General features: G+C 42.9%; 1 protein-coding gene across 6 annotated transcripts in view; it reads left to right on the top strand.

The window, feature by feature from the left end:
- Window positions 1-21,852, top strand: part of DNAAF9 (dynein axonemal assembly factor 9) — a 164,623-nt gene that overhangs the window by 89,165 nt on the left and 53,606 nt on the right. For all 6 annotated transcript variants that reach the window (XM_050745657.1, XM_050745655.1, XM_050745654.1 and 3 more), the window contains 4 exons: window positions 486-556; window positions 1,498-1,548; window positions 2,163-2,250; window positions 15,957-16,060. In XM_050745657.1, the coding sequence (XP_050601614.1) occupies window positions 486-556; window positions 1,498-1,548; window positions 2,163-2,250; window positions 15,957-16,060 (314 nt within the window). The remainder of the gene's footprint in view (window positions 1-485; window positions 557-1,497; window positions 1,549-2,162; window positions 2,251-15,956; window positions 16,061-21,852) is intronic.

Below are 21,852 nucleotides of genomic sequence, written 5' to 3'. Positions count from 1 at the left end.
TTGGGCTCAAGTGATTCTCCCACCTCAGCCTCCCAAGTAGCAGGGACCACAGATGCTCCGCCACGCCTGGCTAATTTTTCATATTTTTTGTAGAGACGGGGTTTTGCCATGTTGCCTGCAATCCCAACACTTTGGGAGGCCGGGGTTGGCAGGTCACCTGAGGTCAGGAGTTTGAGACCAGCCTGGCTAACATGACAAAATCCCGTCTCTACTAAAAATACAAAAATTAGCCTGGCATGGTGGCACGCACCTGTAATCCCAGCTATTTGGGAGGCTGAGTCAGGAGAGTTTCTTGAACCTGCTAGGCAGAAGTTGCAGTAAGCCGAGATGGCGCCACTGCACTCCAGCCTGAGTGACAGAGCGAGACTCTGTCTCAAAAAAAAAAAAAAAGCCCTAACTCCTGAGAAGGGCATTTAGTGTCTGGGGCCTGTGAGGCAGGCTGAGGTGGTAGGGGAGTAACTGGCATGTGTGTGGTCTTCCTGCAGATGGCACTGTTACCACAGAAACCCGCTCCATAGTCCTGACTGCTGCTGTACCCAGATTCTGCTCCTGGCTGGTTAGTGTCATTCCTCAGGTGGAAGTGGACCTATGTGTGGAGAAATCAGGGTGAACATTTGAGGAAGAGCCTCTTTGTTGGGCCCCTGGTGGGATGTCAGATCCTAAACTAGCTGTTGTTCAGGAATGGAATTTTTTATCCCAGCCCTTTCTCTTTATACAAATGAACCTAATTTCGTTAACTCTCATAATCTTAGAAAAGTTTCAAAAGAACAAAGTCATGTGGGTCACCATTAAATTGTGAAAGGAAGAAATTAACAGCCTCATTTTACAGATGAGGAAACTGAGCTTATAAATTGAACGGCCCGGCCAAGGTCACACAGATCATGAGAAGTGAATCCCATGACTTGCTTCTCTGGTAGAGTGGTTGCTACAGAGTTTTTACTGTAACATCTCTCTACTTGTAGAAAAGTCCCATCTTCTGCAGTGGGAGGGACTTGGTCTGAAACTGGGGCCTTGGAACATAGGTGTGACAGTAATGAGTCTGCTAATGGGCTGAGTCCCTGCTTGAGAGTGCTCACATTCTGCTTCTACAGTTCCCACACAGACAGGGAAGACCGAGAGTTATCCTCTAATCTGAACGTGTTTCAATGAGAAGACATTCTCTGAAGATATTTTAATACATTCTCTTTGCTTCATCCCTAAAAACAGTTGTTTTTTTCTGAAGTGAAATGTAGGTGGAGACTAACACATCCCCTCTGCTTGTCATAAGCTCATTAGCTGGACCTCAGGTCCTAGTGAGAGAGCCCACCATGGCCTTGGGCTCTGAGCCCTGGTGACCAGCAGACATCTCAGGTGTGTCAGGGCCTGAGAGCACTGGACATGGACATGGTGAAAGACTGCCCAGCCAGTGTCCTGGGAATATCTGAACACAGTGGGGAGACCTAGCAGGATTTTCCCTTAAAGTAGTCGACTGAAAATCTGCATTCCTTTTGGACACAGGTAGAAGATAATGAAGTAAAATTGTCTGAGAAAACCCAGCAAGCAGTGAGGGTAAGCAGCCTTCTTATTCTCAGTGTTAACATCATATCAAAAGATAATGTAAGCAATTCATAAAGGTATTAAAATACTTCTTCTCACTACTAATCTAAAGGATTTGCACTGTGTTGTCTTCACTTCCTATTTGCATTCCTCCCCTTCCCAGCAGAGCTTTCGAAATCACCATTTATGGGGGATACAATTAGAGGGATTCTTTATTCCATGAGGGCCTTTTGGTGTTTTTTTTTAAATCTCCCCGTAGTATTAAAAGCAGATCCCAGATTGGCCTAGACATGTAGAGCTGAGACATCAAGGCTTTAGGCCAAGGAGAAGCTGCCTCCGTTTTCACAAAGGAAATAAATCCACTGGAACATGAACCAGCATTGCAGGCTTTGATGCCTGGACTCAGAGAGAATCTTAATGTTCTTTTTCTCAGCACAAATCAAGGATGCCAGTAACCTGCCAAAGAGCCAGACAATGCCAAAGGCCATGGAATACATTGGGCATGTCTGAGCCTGACTCAGCTTTTGTAGATGGACGTATTTGGGCAGGACTTTTGATTCTGTGAATATTTATGCTATAAATCACCTGTTCTTTTTTGGGTTTTGTTTTTGTTGTTGTTTTTAAAGGGGGATGAGTCTTTCCTGGGCACTTTCCTAACAGGAGGAGAAGGAGCATATCTTTATTCCAGCAATCTACAGTCCTGGCCTGAGGAAGGTAAGGAGCTATGACTTTAATGTTCTTGGCCATGTCTGGGTCCCTCATTTGCAGATGGTAGCATGGGAGTTGTGATTAATAATACGTCTTCTATTTGAACATAATTGTGGTACAGAAATGTTTTCCTACAGCTTTTCTCTCTTGACCCACCCACTTTGTAGATGAGGAAATTTATGCTAGGAAGGGCTGATCACAGAACTGTACCTGTTCCTTTTGTTGCTGCCTGAGGTTAGTTAGCTCTCCGAATGGGCTAGGGCAGCAGCATTTCTAGAAATAGAATTTGTGGACCTAAACAGAATCTGGATTCATTTATCTTACTATGTAACAAATTACCACAAATTTAGTAGCTTAAAACAACACCCTCTTATTATCTCACAGTTCTCCAGGTCACAGTCTCCAGCAGGCTTGGCTGGACCCAGATCTCTTGAGGTCAAAATCAAGGCATCAGGCAGACTAGACTCTTATCTAGAGCCTCTGGGGAAGAATCTTCTCCCAATCTCAGCCAGGATGTTGGTTCCTTTCGCTTGTAATACTGAGGTCCCCGTCTTGTTGCTGATTGTCAAACAGGGATCCTCTCAGCTCCTCCTCCCAGAAGTCCTTGCCCTTGTAAACCCCTCCATCTCAGCTATAAAGAACCTTCTTGTATTGAATCTCTCTCACACTTGGAGTCTCTCTAATTCTTCTTTGCTATCAGCATCTTAAGTTTTTGCCTATCCCAGTCCACCCTCTGGCCCCCATAATTCATGTCCCTCGTTACCTCCTACTGAGGGTCTCATCCCATTGTGGCTACGGGTCAAAGTCCTAAATCTCATGGGCTTAAATATCCGAAATCTCATGATCAAGATCATCTAAGTCCCATGTAAATGAGGCTTGGGAGAGTAATCTGTCTACAGCTCCTGACCATAGTTCCTCTCCGTGTCTGTGGACCTACAAAACTAAAGAGACAAGTCATCTGCCCGCAGCCCTCCCAACATACAAGGTGGGACTGGCATAGACTTCAGGTTCACAAAGAGGAAAAACAGAAGGTAAAAAGGAGTCACCAGCCCAAGGCAGCTTTGAAGTCCAGCTGGGCAGACTTCAGTTCCTTGATTAGGTTTCAAGGCCTGGGAATAATTCTGGCTCTCAGCTCTGCTTCAGGGCTCTTGGTTCTACCCTGTTTGCTCTTGGTTTGCTCTGGGCTCATGGCTCCACCCTTTGGGCTTGTGGCTACACTGCTGTCATCCTTTTTCAGTGAAAGGTAGCACCTTGTTTGTAGCTGAGTAGTTTTATCAGCCTGCCTCTTGCCAGTAGAATTTTGAGGGTCCAACAGTCTCCTTCAATTTTATACTTTCTCTGTCCCTTTCAATCCAAACTGGCAGTGTTTCTGCTCGTATAAAATCCTCAAAAACCTTGTTGGTCTTGCATGGATTTTACAGGGATTTACTGCAAGTTCCTCTTTGGCTTCCTCAGAATAGCATTTTCTTATGAGTCCTATTCTTTCCCTGTTGAATATAGCCTTTATGTGAAGGAGGAGTTCTGACTTACTCTACAAATTCCTCAACCTCTACTAAGCAAATCCCTTTTCTGGATGATTTGTTGTTCTTGTTGAAAATATTCTATCCGGTGGCAAATTCCTCTCCATGTTCTCAGACCACTGCTTCAGCTTCTGCCCCTTCATTCACACAGAAGACAAAGCACAAGGAGTTCTGGTTTTCTGTCCACATACTGCTGGAGTGGTAATGGCGTTTGTTATCACATCTGTCCCTGCATTTCTGCCTCTCCAGATCCTGGTGCAGAGAACCCGGGAGTTAGGAACATTTGCTGAAGGCAGGGAGTATGTGGTAATACTACCAGCCTTGAGGCAAGATTGCGTAGTGTTTTAAAAGCAGATTGTAGGCACAACACAGAGGTGGTTTGTGCTCTGTCATCCTTGAGCCAATTATAATATTTAGCAGGGATATTTGCCAAAATTAGTTTGCACCTTCTTAGCAAAGGGCCTTGTTAGAAAAATAGTCTTGCATTGTACTGAGTTATCCAACAAGATTCAGTGTATCTTAAGGTCTCTGTGCAAGAATAAAGGCACAGCCAGGGATTTCTGGAGCCTTATTAGTCGTAGTCTTTTGAAAACTTGAATTTTAAACTTTCTTCGTTCCTAAGGGGAATCTAGTTTAAATTAGGAGATGGTTTTCTGAGGCAGGGAAATTGAATAGAAGCAGAGAATTTAAACAGCAGTCTCCCCTTCCTGTGGATAAGCATTTTACCACTTTGGGATTCAGGTCAGGAGCTGATGTAAGTTTTGTGGGGCTTGAAGTTTATACCATTTGGGGACTCTCTTAAGGAAAATACTACAAAATGATTAGGGCTCTTCTTAGGGCCTTAGAAGGGGGCTTGGGCAGGTAAGGAGTCCTGAAGTTCAATTGTCTTTAATGTCTTTATAAATCTGCCTTTACTTGGGACTGTGATGAGCTTGAAATTTATCTGTTCCCATCCCCTGAAGATATTTATCTTCAGCTCCTCAGGATGCATTATCTTGATTGATCTTCATATCCTGAGTCCCATAGAAGGTGAAAACTTGCCTGATATTGTACAAGTTGTTATTTTTTCCATACTTTTTTTTTTTTTAAGCTCCCTCACCCTGACTGAGATGTAGTACAAGTTAATGGCAGCATCTAGAGGGTAGTCCAGGTCTGGAGAATAGTACAGGTCTTCTGATTTTTCACCCCGCAATTAGTTACAGATGAAAAGAATAGTACTTCCTGGCAGGGCGCGGTGGCTCATGCCTGTAATCCCAGAACTTTGGGAGGCCAAGGCAGGCAGATCACCTGAAGTCAGGAGTTTGAGACCAGCCTGACCAACATGGAGAAACCCCGTCTGTACTAAAACTACAAAATTAGCCAGGCGCGGTGGCGCATGCCTGTAATCCCAGCAACTCGGGAGGCCGAGGAAGGAGAATCGTTTGAACCCGAGAGGCACAGGTTGTGGTGAGTGGAGATTATGCCATTGCACTCCAGCCTGGGCAACAAGAGTGAAACTCCGTCTCAAAAAAAGAAAAAAGAATAGTACTTCCTTTACCTTGAAGTTTTTTCAGCTCTAGAACTGTTTCTGTTCACCAGTTAGTGGCGTCGGCTATCACAAGATGTCTTGCTTTTCAAATTCCCATTCGTTCATGTCCTTCATGTGCCCTTCTCCTCCCCGCCCTGCTGTCTGTGGCCAGGCAGGCTGCCCAGTACCTAATCCTCAGGAACCTGCTTTAGAGTTTTGCCACACATGCCCATATCCCCAGACAATATCTTGTTTTGAACTTAATACAAATAGAATCATACTGTAGACCTGCTTTTTTTGCTCGATATTCCTAGGATTCATCCAGTTTGTTGTATGTAAGCCATATAGCTTACTCATTTTCATGGCCCTATAGTATTCGTTTTTGCAAGCATGCACTATCATTTTGACTCTTGGTGGACATGTGGGTTTTTTATAGTTTTTGTGCTAGGTGCAGTGGCTTGTGCCTGTAATCCCAGCTTCTCAGAGGCTGAAGCGGGAGGATCACTTGAAGCTAGGAGTTCAAGACCAGCCTGGGCAACAGAGTGAGACTCTTGTTGCTACAAATTAATTTTTTTAATTAGCCAGCATCTGTAATCCCAGCACTTTGGGAGGCTGAAGCAGGAGGATTGCTTGAGTCCAACAGTTCAAGACCAGCGAGACCCCATCTCTACCAAAAAAAAAAAAATTAGCCAGGCATGGTGGCATATTCCTGTATTCCCATATGTTTGGAAGACTGAGACTGGAGAGTGACTTGAGCCCAGGAGTTCAAGGCTGCAGTAAGCTATGATCTCACCACTGTACTCCAACCTGGCTCACAGAGCAAGACCCTAACTCTAAAAAATAAGTAAATATAGGCTTTTTTAGGTATTGCAGACTGTACTGTTATGAGCATTCTTGTGCGTGTCTCTTGGTCCACATGGGCAAATGTTTCTGTAGGGTTGGAATGAGGAGTAAAAATTTGGAATTTTAGTATGAGCCCACATATGGCTTTTTTAAATGAGGCCAAACTGTTTTACAAATTGATTGTCCCAAATTATACTTCCAGCAGCAGCATACAGGTATTTGAGTTTTTCCATATTCTGGCCAACACTTGCTGTTTTGCCACTGTGGTGAGTGTGCAGTGCTGTATTATTAGTATTTTAATTTACATTTCTCTTATTATTAGTGAACCATCTTTATTTATTGGCCAAGTCATTATACTTCCCTTCTGTTAAATGCTTGTTCTTGTTTTTTGCTCATGTTTCTTTTAGATTGTCTTTTTCTTGTTTATTTTAGGAATTTTTTTTTTTTTCTTGAGACTAAGTCTCACTCTGTTGTCCAGGCTGGGGTGCAGTGGCGCAATCTCAGCTCACTGCAACCTCCACCTCCCAGGTTCAAGCAATTCTCATGCCTCAGCCTCCCGAGTAGCTGGGACTACAGGCGCGCAACAACATGCCCAGCTAATTTTTGTATTTTTAATAGAGATGGGGTTTCGCCATGTTGGCCAGGCTGGTTTTGAACTCCTGACCTCAGGTCATCTGCCCGTCTCAGCCTCTGAAAGTGCTGGGATTACAGTCGTGACCCACTGCGCCTGGCCTATTTTAGGAATTCTTTCTTTTCTTTCTTTCTCTTTCTCTTTTTCTTTCTCTTTCTTTCTTTCTGTCTCTCTCTCTCTCTCTCTCTCTCTCTCTTTCTCTAGTTCGTTTGTTCATTCATCTTTTCTTGATGGAGTTTCACTCTTGTTGCCTGGGCTGGAACGCAATGGCACGATCTCAGCTCACTGCAACCGCTACCTCCCAGGTTTAAGCGATTCTCCTGCCTCAGCCTCCCAAGTAGCTGGGATTACAGACGTGCACCACCATGCCTGGCTAATTTTGTATTTTTAGTAGAGGTAGGGTTTCTCTATGTTGGTCAGGCTGGTCTCGAACTCCCAACTTCAGGTGATCAGCCTGCCGCAGCCTCCCAAAGTTCTGAGATTACACGTGAGCCACTGTGCCTGGCCAGGAATTTTTTATAGATTTTTGATACTAATTATGTGTCAATTCAGTATATTGCAAATATTTTCTTTCACCTGGTGGCTTGTCTTATTTTATTTCTGATGCTTTTTAATGAATAAAAGTTCTTAATTTTAATGTAATCAAGATAATCTTTTCCTATGTGATTCATGTATTTTAGATCTATTGAGGCTTTTTCTGTTGAATTATAAAAATACAATTTTTCAAAGAATCCACCTGGATTGCTCTTTGAAAATGATATGAGATAGGAGTCTAATTTCACTTTTTAAATGTGGGTAGCCACCTGTCTCAGCAACAATTATTGAAAAATCATTCTTTTCCCACTGATCGGCAGTGCCAGCTTTGTTATAAATCAAGTCTCTTTATGTGTGCGTCTATTCACAGGCTCTCTGTTCTGTTCCATTATTCAGTTTCTCCCTGAGAAAATACCACATTGTCTTATTTTAGATAGATAACATATTTCTATATGGTGTCTTAGTCCACTTGGGATGCCATAACAAAATACCACAGACTGAGTGGATTAAACAGTAGAAATTTATTTCTCACAGTCTGGAGGCTGGGAAGTCCAGGTTCAAGGTGCTGGCAAGGGAGGTTTCATCCTGAGGCCTCTTCTCTTGACCAGTAGAGGCTGCCTGTCACTGTGTGCCCACATGACTCCTCCTCTGTGCATACATGGTAGGAGCTAAGCTCTCTGGTAGCTCTTATTAAGGGCACTACATTCCCAATAGACCGTGCCCCACATTCATGACCTCATCACATTCATGACCTCATCTAACCCCTATTTCCTTCCAAAAGCCCGATCTCCAGATAACACCACTTTTGGGGTTAAGGCTTCAACATTGGAATTTTGGAGAGGACACAAACATTCAGTCTCTAATGTGATAAGGCAAGTTCCCACCTTTTTTTTCTTCTTCAGGAGTATCTTGGCTGTTCTTAGCACTTTGCTCAAAGTTATTGACATTTTTGTGTTGGCTTTTCAGGATTTTCAGAAAACTTGTTGGGGTTTTTTTTTTTTTTTCTGAAATTGTGTTCAATTAAAAGATCACTTTGGAGAGAACTGTCATTTTTACCATGTCAGGTAAACCTGAGTTTTCCAGTTCATGAATGTGATGTGTATTTATGTCTTTTTAATGCCTATTAATATAGCGTTATAATTTTCTCATTATTTTATATCTTTTTTGCTGTCAGAAATATCTTTTACGATTATACTTTTGATGCTTTATCTAGGATTATAATCCTAAATTATGGTAGAATTGCTGGTTATAGGATTAACTGTATTTAATATTCATATATTTACTTTGTATTCCTTAATCTTATTCTTTATTAATTCTAATAATCTAGATTCTTCGGAGTTTTACTTGTAGGCACTCGTATGATCTATCAATTATGATGGCTTTATTTCTTCCTTTCCAATTATATTTCTTTGTCTTGCCTTCACTGGCTCAGACCACTAGTACATCATGGAGTAGAAGTAATGATAACAGGCATTCTTGTGTTATTCCTGTCTAGCAGAGAGAGCTTTACCGCTTCCTCTGTGTTTTGATACTTGTGGGTTTTTTTTTTTTTTTTGGTAGTTACCTTTATTGCAGTAAAAACATTCCCCTTTCATTACAAGTTTAATAAGCTTTTATCATGACTGTTTCTTGATTTTTATTAGTGCTTTTTTCCTGCACTTACAACTTTGTTCCTTTAATCTGTTAACATAATAAACTACTATATTACTTGATTTTTTAAATGTTAATTCTACATTGTTGGGAAGAGCTAACTGGATCATTATTTTTAATATACTGCTAGACTCAGTTTGCTAATAGTTTCGTTAGGATTATTACATCATAAATGGGATTAACTGTTTTTCCTTTTTTGTATTGTAATTTCTGGTTTAGGATCAGATTTTCTAGCCAAGGAGTATTCTCTTTTGTACTTCCTTACTGTGAAATATTATGTATGAGATTTGAATTATTTTTTGACTCTTAGTACTTGCCTATGAAACACTGAAGGCATGATTTATTTTTTAAGGAAAGGTTTTTAACTACTGATTTAGTTTCTTTAATGATTATGGAGTTAGTCAGGTTTTTAATTTCTACTTGATCAGTCTTGGAAACTTAGAATTTTCTAGGAATTTTTTTCCTTTTATCTAAGTTTTTCAGATTTTTGGTAAAAGACAAAATTTTTCAAATTTCTGTACTTTAAAGACATTGCCCCACCCCTGTCTTCTTGCTTTTGTATTATTTTTAAGCAGAAATCTACTGCTATCCTTATCTTTGTTTGCTTCTTTCTTTTTTTGTTTTTTTTTGTTTGTTTGTTTGTTTGTTTTTGAGACAGAGTTCCACTCTTGTTGCCCAAGCTGGAGTGCAATGGCACGATCTCAGCTCCCGGCAACCTCCACCTCCCGGGTTCAAGCAATTCTCCTGCCTCAGCCTCCCGCATGTGCCACCACACCTGGCTAATTTTGTATTTTTAGTAGAGATGGGGTTTCTTCATGTTGGTTGGGCTGGTCTCGAGCTCCCAATCTCAGGTGATCCACCCTCCTCGGCCTCCCAAAATTCTGGGGTTTCAAGAGTAAGCCACTGCGCCCGGGCTGTTTCTATGTAAGATATCCTTTTCCCCCAACTGCTTATCACTGATTTTAGGCAGTTTGGTTTTAAAAAATTTTTTTTCAGCAATTTGGTTTTGATGTGATTTGGTGTGGTTTTCTTCATGTTTTTTTTGTTTGTTTTTTGTTTTAAGATGGAGTTTCACTTGCCACCCAGGTTGGAGTGTAGTGGCATAATTCGGCTCACTGCAGCCTCTGCCCCCTATGTTCAAGTGATTCTCCTGCCTTAGCCTCCCAAGTAACTGAGACTACAGGCACCCACCACCATACTCAGCCTAAATTTTTTGTGTTCTTAAAAACGGGGTTTCACCATATTGACCAGGCTAGTCTCAAACTCCTGACCTCAGGTGATCCGCCCACCTCAACCTCCCAAAGTACTGGGATTACAGGCATGAGCCACTGCACCAGCTTCTTCATGGTTTTTGTGCTTTGGATTTTTTTAGCTTCTTGGATGGGTGGGTTTATAATCTTCCTCAAATGCAGAAGCTTATCAGCCATTTTTTTTTTTAAACGTTTCTCCCCTCCTCTTCAGGAATTCCTATTACATATGTATCGGGCTGCTTGAAGTTGGCCCATAGATCCCTGATGTTCCCTACTATTGTGATCAGGGTTTTTTCTCTTTGTGTTTTGTTTTGCATAGTTTCTACTTCTGTTTATTCTAATTTACTCACCTCTTCTTCGGCATTGTCTACTGCCATTAATCTCATCCAGTGTATTTTTCTTCTTAGACATTGTATTTTTCATATTTAGAAGTTTGATTTGAATCTTTTTTATATCTTTTATGTCTCAAACTAATATGGTTCATTCTTTTCTCCAGCTTATTAAATGTGATACAGTTATATCTGTTTTAGTAACTTTTTCTTATTTTATTATTATTTTTTAATAGAGATGGGGTCTCATTATGTTGTCCATGCTGATCTCAAACTCCTGGCCTCAAACAGTCCACCCATCTCAGCCTCCCAAAGTGCTGGGATTACAGGCATGCACCCCTGTGCCCAACCAATAACTTTTTCTTCTAATCTTATTACCTGGTCTTGCTTTTTAAAGCTTTATTAGGCAGGAAGCAGAGCAACATTTGACTTAGGACTAATTTTACCCCACTACTGTAGCAAAATCCTTTTCAGTACTCTACCCAATATCCCTATGAAGTATGAGGTTTTCCTCTGTGGCTGATGAGAATGGGCAGAATTTCCATTGTGAGGGATGTATTGATGTTTGCTGTTTGACATATGAATATCCAGTTTTTGCAGCATCATTTGTTGAAAAGACTCTTCTTTCTCTTTTGAATTGTCTTTTCACCTTTGTTGAAAATCAGTAGACCATATATGTATGGGTTCTATTGTTTCCTACAGGCATCAGTGAATGGTTGGTGCTTAGGCAGCTCCTTCACTCTCCCTACAGTGATTTACAGATTCCAGAGTGTTTTTACATTGGGCAGAAATTGTTAGCAATGCAGAGCAGGATCCTGGACCCATTGAAACATGGGACGGTGAATACATCCTGAGAACCCTGGGGACCAATCTGGCTTTCACCTTTGTGTGTTGGAGAGGCCCAGGCCAGCGGTGGTTTGCTCTCTGCTGCCATATTTCTGCACCCTCTCATGTGTTGACTTGTGTCCATCTGAAGCTATTGAGGGACACTTTTTAAAAATTTCTTGAGAAGAAGTCTCACTCTGTCATCCAGGCTGGAGTGCAGTGGTGTGATCTTGGCTCACTATAGCCTCTGCCTCCTGGGTTCAAGCAATTCTTGTGCCTCAGCCACTCAAGTAGCTGGATTACAGGCATATGGCACCACGCCTGGCTAATTTTTTTATTTTATATTATTATTATCATTATTTTAGTAAAGATGGAGTTTCACCATGTTGGCTAGGCTGGTCTCGATCTCCAGGCCTCACGTGAAGCTCCCACCTCAGCCTCCCAAAGTGCTGGGACTACAGGCATGAGCCGCTGCACCTGGCTGGAGGGACACTTTAAAAACGAAGGTTTTGGTCTGGCACGATGGCTCACACCTGTAATCCCAGCACTATGGGAGGCTGAGGCGGGCAGATCACCTGAGGTCAGGAGTTCGAGACCAGCCTGGCCAACATGATGAAACCCCATCTCTACTAAAAATACAAAAATTAGCCAGACCATGGTGGTGCGTGCCTGTAATCCCAGCTACTCGGGAAGCTGAGGCACGAGAATCGCTTGAACCTGGGAGGCAGAGATTGCAGTGAGCCGAGATTGCACCACTACACTCCAGCCAGGGCAACAGAGTGAGACTGCTTCTCAAAAAAAAAGTAAAGTTTTGTACAGCACTGAGCATGAAGGAACTGTTTGGCTGCCTATTACTTGTAACATGGGTCACATTCAGGAACAGAATGTCAAGAGAAGTAAGCAAGTCACAGAAGAATACATGATTAGGATTTCATTTATATAAAAACAAAAACAGACAAAACTAAGTAATACACAGTTTACAGATACATTCAAGTGTGGTAAAACCATCCAGAATTCAGGATGCTGTTCCCCATTGGGTGGAAGAGAAGGACTGTCATTGAGGAAGGACATCCAGGGGGTTTCAACGGTGCTAGTAATGCTCAATTTCTTAGGCCCGGTAGTGAGTGCATAGACATCTGGGTTTTGTTGTTGTTGCTTTGTGTTTTTTGGGGGGGTTTTTTTTGTTTTTTTTTTTTTTTTCTTTAAACCTTGTGCGTACATTTCACGCACATATATAGACACAGGATGAAAATCATCTAGCCATTGCATCATAAATTGCCCCAGCAGTGATAAATGTTTCCTCTTCCCATAGACTGGGCTGTTGGAAGATTTGTATTTGTACAGCCAGTTTTCTGAAAGAGGAAAGCCAAATTCTTCATTGGCATTTGCTTGGTATCTTGGTTTACCCTGAGGGCTTATCCCTCTTTTGTTGAACTTCCAGGGATGCAGAGCTCAATCAAAGGCAGAACCAAACCGCAGTCCTCCTGGTTTTGGGGCAGTAATGAGAAACTTCCTCTTATCCTGGATTTTCAGACTTATAGATTAGAGGAGAAAGGACAGAGCTCATCCACTAAGGACACCAAGGATGGCACAAAAAGTCAGGGAGATCTCCTCAGGAGTTGGCTGCCCTGGGCCCTGTGAACCCCTGCAAAGGCATGGCCCTCAGACCACTGTCTGACAGTCAAGAGTCCAGAGCAGATACCAGAAGGGTTATTGCTTCAAGTGGATTAGGATCCGAGACCAGAGCACAGGCACTGGGCCACCCAGTAAGTCACTTCACTTATCTCATGTGTGCTCTGAGAATAATGACAGAGTTACTGCTCACAGAGCCAGGCTAACGGGCAGCTGCGATCACAGGACAGATCACAGGACAGTACTGAAATTAGATCCTGTTTACTGAGACCTTGCCTTGGCCCATGCCCCATAATGAGTGCTTTTCCAGCACTGTCTTGTGAATTTGTCTTCCTCTTTTCCATTTTGTTTTGAGGCTTCAGAGTCTAGTGGGAGAGGAAATGCTGGAGATGACCTCGCTCATCCTTTCCTGTCTTCTTATTGAGTAGATGGAATGTGCCAGCTTCTCCAATCTGTGCTTTTTTCTGGAAGCTTCAGGATTTTGAGGTTTGTCCAGGAGGCCTTTCGAGTAGCACCGGACTTGTTTCTGAAAATGTTCACTTCAAAAGTACACAGGTAGAGAGGTACCCAGGACAGGGAACGGTGCAGGTACTAAGCACTCAGCAGTAGGAGCAGTTTCTACCTCATGACACCTGTGGAGCCCTCGTATCTCTGGAAAGAGTAAGTAGAGTCATCTTGTGGCAGGAGTTGGTGGGGTTGTGGTTTTAGGAGAGTGTTAAAGGTCTGGAATGAGCTCTGTAGGCTGATGGAAGGGGTAGGGAGACAGCAGTAAACAGGCTGTGGGACAGCACTGTGGCCTATTGTGGTTGAGGGAGCAGAGAAGGCACATCGTCAGATTCACCACAGCTGGGCTTTGGACAGGGGAGAATTGAAAGAAAAAAGGCATGAGAGAACTGAAGGCACCAGCGTGGTGTAGTGTCTTTGGCATCAGACAAACCTGTATTCTATACCTGGCTCCACCACCAAGTAATACTGTGATTTGGGGGGAAATCTCTCTAAGCTTGAGTTTTCTCATCTGTCCTATGAGAAAAAAACAATACCACCTCTTACAATTGTGAAAACAGAAAACTATAATGTATGACATGTGTGGTGCTTAGTAAATACTGCATGAAACCTGTTCCCATTCCTTTCTTTTAACAGAACAAAGATTAATGGTAAGTCTTGTCCCAGAAGATCTGCCCTTGATGTAGATGAGAAGAATATCAGAAATTTCTGAGCAATAGGGGAAAATGCAAATACCGTGACTGTGAAAGCTCAGTGACATCAGAGGATGGAGTGTGGGGAGGGAGGCAGCTAAAAGGGGGATGGGGTGCTGGAGTCAGAGAGTAGCTGCTGAGCTGGAGATTTCAGAAGTTACTCTGGGTGCAGCTTTACTGCTCTAAGAAGGAATGGAAGTGTTTGCATTGGAGGGGAAGACTGAGCACATTCAGAGTGATTGGAAATATGGCATGGTCAAGAGGGCAGTAGGTGTGAGCGGTAGAGGGAGGGGCTTGTGTCTCTAGAGGAATGAAAGTATCATGTGTGGTGTTGGGGAGAATGGCCTGGGAGCAGCATGGAGGAACTTTGGGGTTGGTACAGTATGAGGCTGAGGCATGAGTAGCTTCCTTTTCAGAGGGCCTCAGAAAAAGGCAGTATGCACAGAAAGCCAAGCTACTTGTTGGAGAGTAGAGGTTTCCAGAGCTTGAACCTGGATAGTTGCTGGCTGTGGCTGCCACAGATTTTAAAGTTGGCATGTCCCTCTGACTGGGCATCTGGTTCTTCCATGAGAGGCAGATGCCAGTTCTTCTTGTACCTAAAAACCGCCTCCTTCTCCCTTCACTTCTCCTGTCTGCTGTGAACACATACTAACTAGGCCCCTCCCTTCCTTCTGAAACCTCACCTCCTCAGGAAGCTTCAAAGCTTGCAGTCTCTAGATTCCTCACCCAGGATGCGAATGCAGCCCTCAGACTCCTGGCCTTCGCTATTCTTGTCATTCCAGTCTCCAGAGCTTTGCACTGCTTTTCTGGAGCTACAACTCAAGGAATCGGTCTCACTTATTTATCTCTTGACCTTTGCCTTGGCAATGAGGTCTTAATGACAATAAACTCAAACCTGTGCCTTGAGCTTTAAGAACTACTTCATCTCCTCTCTGTATGCAGAAACATGGAAAGAAAAGCTGTTATAGGAATGGAAGATTCAGCTTGGACCAGCCCCAGAGAGCAGCTTCACCTAGGAGTCTTATGGGTGCTCTGGGTGCTGCTTTTGTGTCTCCAAAGCAAGCCCAGGCCCAGCATTAATCTTTGTCATCTTAGTTGTCCATCTTTTCCATGGTCTGCTCCCTAGGGCCTATACCTAGCTGCTATATATGACCTTGACCATCCAGGACACAACAGCTCTCCTTAGACTTGAATCCTTGTTCTGAGCAACCCACATCCGTGTCCACCTGCCACCCATCTTGCTTTTGTGAACTACAGAAGAGCAACCCCCCAGTGTCTGTAGAACCTACTCATTACCTAACTCAAATGTTCCATTGCTGGGCACAGGGACCTTAAGCTCCCTTCACCAGTCTTCAGCTGAGAGTCGAGTGCTCCTTCTCGGGCCCTAAGTGAGGGATGTGGTCTCTCTAGGGCTGAGCCAGCTTCTGGCAAAGCAGAAGAAAGGAAAATCTGTAAACTCAGTATATGGAGCAGATATACCCAAAGTCTTTTTTAGTGTGTTTCCCTGGAAGATACTCATAAGGGAATGTGAATTTTGCTTCTCCCCATTAGCTGATAGTTTATTCACTTGTTTTTCTAATTCTTACGCAAAGACTGCATCTGATGCCTCGTTTCCCTCTGAGGCTCTAGGAGGTTACTTTGGCTTCCTCAGAGCACAGGGCTCAGTATACAAATTGCATAACGTAATTGCTACTGATACTGGCCTCTAGTTACCACACTGCTGTGCAAGAGGACATTGGAATCTGACCCAGAGCACCCAGCCCTCCAGCTCTGACCAACTCTCTTTTCCTTCCAGGGAATGTTCATTTCTTCTCTAGTGGCCTTCTGTTTTCTCACTGTCGTCATGGAAGTATCATCATTTCCAAGGATCACATGAATTCCATTTCCTTCTATGATGGGGTAGGTGTTTTACTAGTCAGTGGCTTTTTTGGTCGGAAAGTTCCTCACACTTTTGAGGGGAAAACTAAATAACTCCTGTTTCCCCTCCACTACCACAGGGCAGTATGTCAGGAACCAGCATAGCCACTGAGGCAGTCAGGGAGGGAGGTTGTGGAGAGGCCTGGGCATTCTCAAGACACTTATGAGCCTCGTCAACCTCACTGCTCTGTAAAGGGCTTACCTAGAAAGGACTTCTGGTCAGAAGGGCCAGCAGCTCCCCATGCCCAATTCATTCATCCTAACTGATGAAGGCCTCCAGTGGCCCCTCTCAGCTGGCCTCCAGGCCCAGGGACACAAGGCTCACCCACTGAAAAACCAGAAAGGAGCTACATCCTGTGGTATTGATGAGGCTTCACATACACATTAGCATGGACAGGATTGTAAGTGAGCCAGAGAGAGAGAGAAATGGCTCACTTTCCCTGTGAGAGTTTAACCCCTCCTCCCTCATACACCCAGACTTCCTCTCCAGCTCTGTAAAAGTTCCACCGTCCTGTAACAGTCCTCTAAGTTCACCAGGCTGCACCAACACTTCCCCTTCACCTTAAGGGGAAGAGGGTAGCGATGAATTTCTCCTAGCCTTTACTCTGTGGCCAAGGCACAGCTTGTCTCAGTGCAACACCAGAGCAGAGGGCAGGCCCGCCACTCTGCCTGGTCTCAGCCTCAAAACCAGTCTGTCTGGGAACTAGGACAGAGACTATGTGAGGTATTTTGGTCAGATGGCTCAGAAAACAAATTCTTTGAGCAAGTTTTTCTTCCATATAGAGCCTGCAGCCTTAAAGGCTGTTCAGAAATGTAGGCAGACCAATTGGACAGATTGGATGGCCCTATTAGATTAAAGCTTTGCCGTTAGGTTAAAGAGTCTTCCAATATCAGAGAAGAAAGAATGCATCATGAAAAGCACAGTACTAGGATGATAAGTAGCTAATTTTGACAAAAAATAGATTCTTACCTCTACCAAAAATCAAAATGAACTTCTGAGGGATTAAAATTAAATATATTTAAATTTCACAAATAGAATATAAAAATGAATATTTATTAAACTTCTAGGGGTTAGAAGACTTCCTAAGCTTAGAAACAATACAAGAAATTCTAAAGGAAAAATTAGTCAAATTTGACCAGTTACTGAATTTTTTTTTTTGAGGCGGAGTTTCTCTCTGTTGCCCAGGCGGGAGTGCAGTGGTGCCATCTCGGCTCACTGCAAGCTCCACCTACCAGGTTCACGCCATTCTCCCGCCTCAGCCTCCTGAGTAGCTGGGACTACAGGTGCCCGCCACCATGCCCGGATAATTTTTTGTATTTTTAGTAGAGACGGGGTTTCACTGTGTTAGCCAGGATAGTCTCGATCTCCTGACCTCGTGGTCCGCCCACCTCGGCCTCCCAAAGTGCTGGGATTACAGGTGTGAGCCACGGCACCCGGCTGACCAGTTACTGATTTTTAAAAATTTTTTGCTGACAGTTTAACTTATTGAAGTGTACTGTAAATACAACTAACTGTATTGATTTAAAACTTTGGCAGATGTGTACATTCATGAAACCACCTTTACAATCAAACCAAAATATTTCCTCATGCCCTTTTACAGATCATCTTTCCCTCCACTCCTGGGTTCAGACAACCACTGATTAGCTTTTGTCACTATATATTAGTTTACATTTTCTAAAATGTTATATAAATGAACATCATCTATTCTGTATCCTTTGAGTCTGACATTTTCCACTTAACATAGTGATTTTTAGATTCATCCATGTTGTGTATGTAAATAGCTGTGTTCTCTTTATTGCTAAGTAGTATTCCATTGTATGGTTATATCATAAAATTTATTAGACTAATTAGTAATACAAAACCCTTTAAAAAGTATTTTAGGGGATGGGGAGGGGTTGATCAATGAATACAAAGTTAGAAAGAATGAGTAAGTTCTAGTGTTCTGTTGCACAGTAGGGTGCCTGCAGTCTACAGTAAGGTGTTTAGATCTCAAAATAGCTAGAAGAGAAGATTCTGAATGATAAATGTTTGAGGTGATGGATTTCTCGTTCATTACCCTGATTTAATCATTACATAATGTATACATGTATTGAAACAATACATTATACCCCATAAATATGTGCATATTATGTATTAATTAAAAATAAAAAATAATTTTTTATGGCCAGGCACAGTGGCTCATGCCTGTAATCCCAGTACTTTGGGAGACTGGGGCAGGTGGATCACCTGAGGTCAGGAGTTCAAGACCAGCCTAGCCAACATGGTGAAACCCCATCTCTACTAAACAAAAATTAACCGGGCGTGGTGGTACACGCCTGTAATCCAGGCTACTTGGGAGGCTGAGGCAGCAGAATCACATCAACCTGGGAGGCCGAGGTTGCAGTGAGCCGAGATCGCACCACCGCACTCCAGCCTGGGCTACAGAGTGAGAATGTCGCAAAAAAAAAATATATATATATATATATTTTTTTTTTTTTAATAATTTTTAAAAAGTATTTCAAAAGGCAAATTTTTAAAATTGGGAAAAACATTTTTGGTGATTTAGACAAATGAGTTAATATTTTTTTTCTGCAAAGAGTTGTATCTTTATTAACATGGAAACACTGAGTCCCAGGTCAGGGGTGTTCAGAGGACATGAGGCTACTTAACAGATAGAAGAAATTACATCGGAAACAAGCTCCTGCTGTCATATGTAACAGTAAACTAGCATTTATTGTTAAATTATACTAATATAGTGTTAAAGTATACTAACTTGTACTAAGGAACTGTTGGCAGAGGAAAACTGGAATAGCTCATGTCAAGCCATGGGGGTGGCCCAAGAGGGTGAGAGAGTGCAGTCACTGGAAATGTTTACTGACAGTATATAATAACATGGCTGATGGTAATGATAAATTAAGTTTTAAAAACAGGATATGGGGCTGGGCGTGGTGGCTCACGCCTGTAATCCTAGCACTTTGGGAGGCTGAGAAGGGCGGATCACCTGAGGTCAGGAGTTCGAGACCAGCCTCACCAGCATGGTGAAATGCCGTCTCTACTAAAAATACAGAAATTAGCTGTGCATGGTACTGCACGCCTGTGGTCCCAGGTACTCGGGAGACTGAGGCAGGAGAATCACTTTAACCCGGGAGGGGGAGGTTGCAGTGAGCCGAGATTGCACCATTGTACTCTAGCCTGGGCACCAAGGCTGGTGAAACTCCATCTCAAAAAAGAAAAAAAAAAAAAAAGGCCCAGCATGATGGCATGTGCCTGAAGTCACAGCTATTTGGGAGACTTAGGTGGGAGGATCACTTGAGCCCAGAAGTTCGAGGTTGCAATGAGCTCGCACTTGCAATGAGCTATGATTGTACCACTGGACTCCAGCCTGGGAGACAGAGCAAAACCCTGTCTCTGAAAAAAAAAAAACGGAAAACGAAAGTACTAAATGTTAGCTATAGTTGGGTTTAGGTGATGAGACTTTCGATTAATTTTTTTTAACTTTCCTCTCTGTTCTATTTTTATAATTTTTTTCAAAATGAGTTTCATTTCTATGCCCTACCAGTGAACAATCTGAGAAAGATATTAATAAAACAATTCCAGGGCTGGATGCAGTGGCTGAAGCCTGTAATGCCAGCACTTTGGGAGGCCAAGGCAGGTGGATCACTTGAGTCCAGGACTTTGAGACAAGCCTGGGTAATGTGGTGAAACTCCATCTCTACAAAAGATGATGATTATTATTATTATTATTTAGATGGAGTCTTGCTCTGTCACCCAGGCTGGAGTGCACCCAGCCTCAAAAAATTTTTTAAAATTAGTGGGGCATGGTGGCACATGTCTGTAGTCCCAAGCTACTTGAGAGGTGAGGTGGGGGGATCTCCTGAGCCCGGGAGGCAGCAGTTGCAGTGAGCTATGATCATGCCACACTGTGCTCTAGCCTGAGCAACAGAGTGAGACCCTGTCTCAAAAAAGAAAACAATTCAATTTACATTAGCATCAAAAACAGTAAAGTACTAAGGAGTAAATTTAACCAAGAAAATGAGAGATTTGTACACTGAAAATTGTAAAATATTGCAGAAAAATTAAAGAAAACCTAAATGAAGGAAAAACATCCATGTTCATGAATCAGAAGACTTAATATTAAGACAATACTGCCCAACGCAACCTACAGGTTCAGTGCCATCCGTATCAAAATCCCAATGGCATTTTTTGCAGATAGGAAAACCCTGCCGGACGTGGTGGCTCACACTTACAATCCCAGCACTTTAAGAGGCTGAGGCAGGTGGATCACTTGAGGTCAGGAGTTTGAGACCAACCTGGCCAGCATGGTGAAACCCTGTCTCTCTTAATAATACAAAAATTAGGAAGATGTGGTGGCACATACCTATAATCCCAGCTACTCGGAAGGCTGAGGCACAAGAATCTCTTGAACCTGGGAGGCAGAGGTTGCAGTGAGCCGAGATTGTGCCACTACACTCCAACCTGGGTAACAGAGTGAAAACTATGTTTCAAAAAAAAAAAAAAGAAAGAAATAGGAAAACCCATCCTAAACTTCATATAGAATATATAGACTCTCAAGGGACCCTGATTGTTTAAAACAATCTTGAAAAAGAAAGTTGTAACACATACATTTTCTTGTTTCAAAACTCACTGCGAAGCTACAGTGACCTAACAGTGTGGTACTGGCAAAAGGTCAGGCATATAGACCAGTGGACTAGACCCATGGAGAGCCCAGAAATAAACTTTTGTATCGAATCATTTTTGACAAGGATGCCAGAACCATTCAATGTCAAAAGGACAGTCTTTTTAACTAATGGTGCTGAGAGGCCTGGTGCGGTGGCTCACGCCTGTAATCCCAGCACTTTGGGAGGCCAAGGAGGGCAGATCACTTGAGGCTAAGAGTTTGAGACCAGCCTGGCCAACATGGCAAAACCCTGTCTGTACTAAAAATACAGAAATTAGCTGGGTGTGGTGGGCGGGCCCCTGTAATCCCAGCCAGGCAGGAGGCTGAAGCATGAGAATCGCTTGAACCCAGGAGGTGGAGGCCAGTCAGCCAAGATGGCGCCCCTGCACTCCAACCTGGGCACAGGTGCCCTGAGTGGGACCCTGTCTCAAAAAAAAAAAAATGGTGCTGGGAAAACTAGATATCCGTGTGCAAGAGAATGAAGTTTGACCCTTACTTTATGCCCTATACAATAAATTAACTGAAAATGGATCAAAAACATAAACGTTAAGAGCTAAAACAATATGCAATCCCAGCACTTTGGGAGGCCGAAGCGGGCAGATCATGAGGTCGGGAGTTCGAGACCAGCCTGGCCAGCATAGTGAAACCCCATCTCTACTGAAAATACAAGCATTAGCTGGGCACGGTGGCACGCACCTGTAGTCCCAGCGACTCGGGAAGCAGGAGAATCGCTTGAACCCAGGAGGCGGAGGTTGCAGCAAGCTGAGATCGCGCTTTTGCACTCCAGCCTGGACAGCAGAGTGGGACTTCATCTCAAAAAAAACCACAGAGCTAAAATGATAAAACTCTTTGAAGAAAATACAGGAGAAAATCTTGATGATATTGGATTTGGCAATGATTTCTTGGGTGTGATACTAAAAGCACAGACAGCAAATGAAAAAATACGTAAATTGGACTCTGTCAATATTTAAAACTTCTGTGTATTAAAGGACATTATCCAGAGAGTGAAAAGACAATCCTCAGAATGGAAGAAAATATTCACAAATCATTTATCTGATAAGGGATTAATATCCTAGAATGAATTTTGAGATGACATTTTCACTTTAGGGGAAAAAA

Source organism: Macaca thibetana, chromosome 10, assembly GCF_024542745.1.
Source record: "Macaca thibetana thibetana isolate TM-01 chromosome 10, ASM2454274v1, whole genome shotgun sequence".
Taxonomy (NCBI): Eukaryota; Metazoa; Chordata; class Mammalia; order Primates; family Cercopithecidae; genus Macaca; species Macaca thibetana.
The sequence above is the reverse complement of the archived record's forward strand: the minus strand, read 5'-3'. Positions and strand labels throughout refer to the sequence as shown.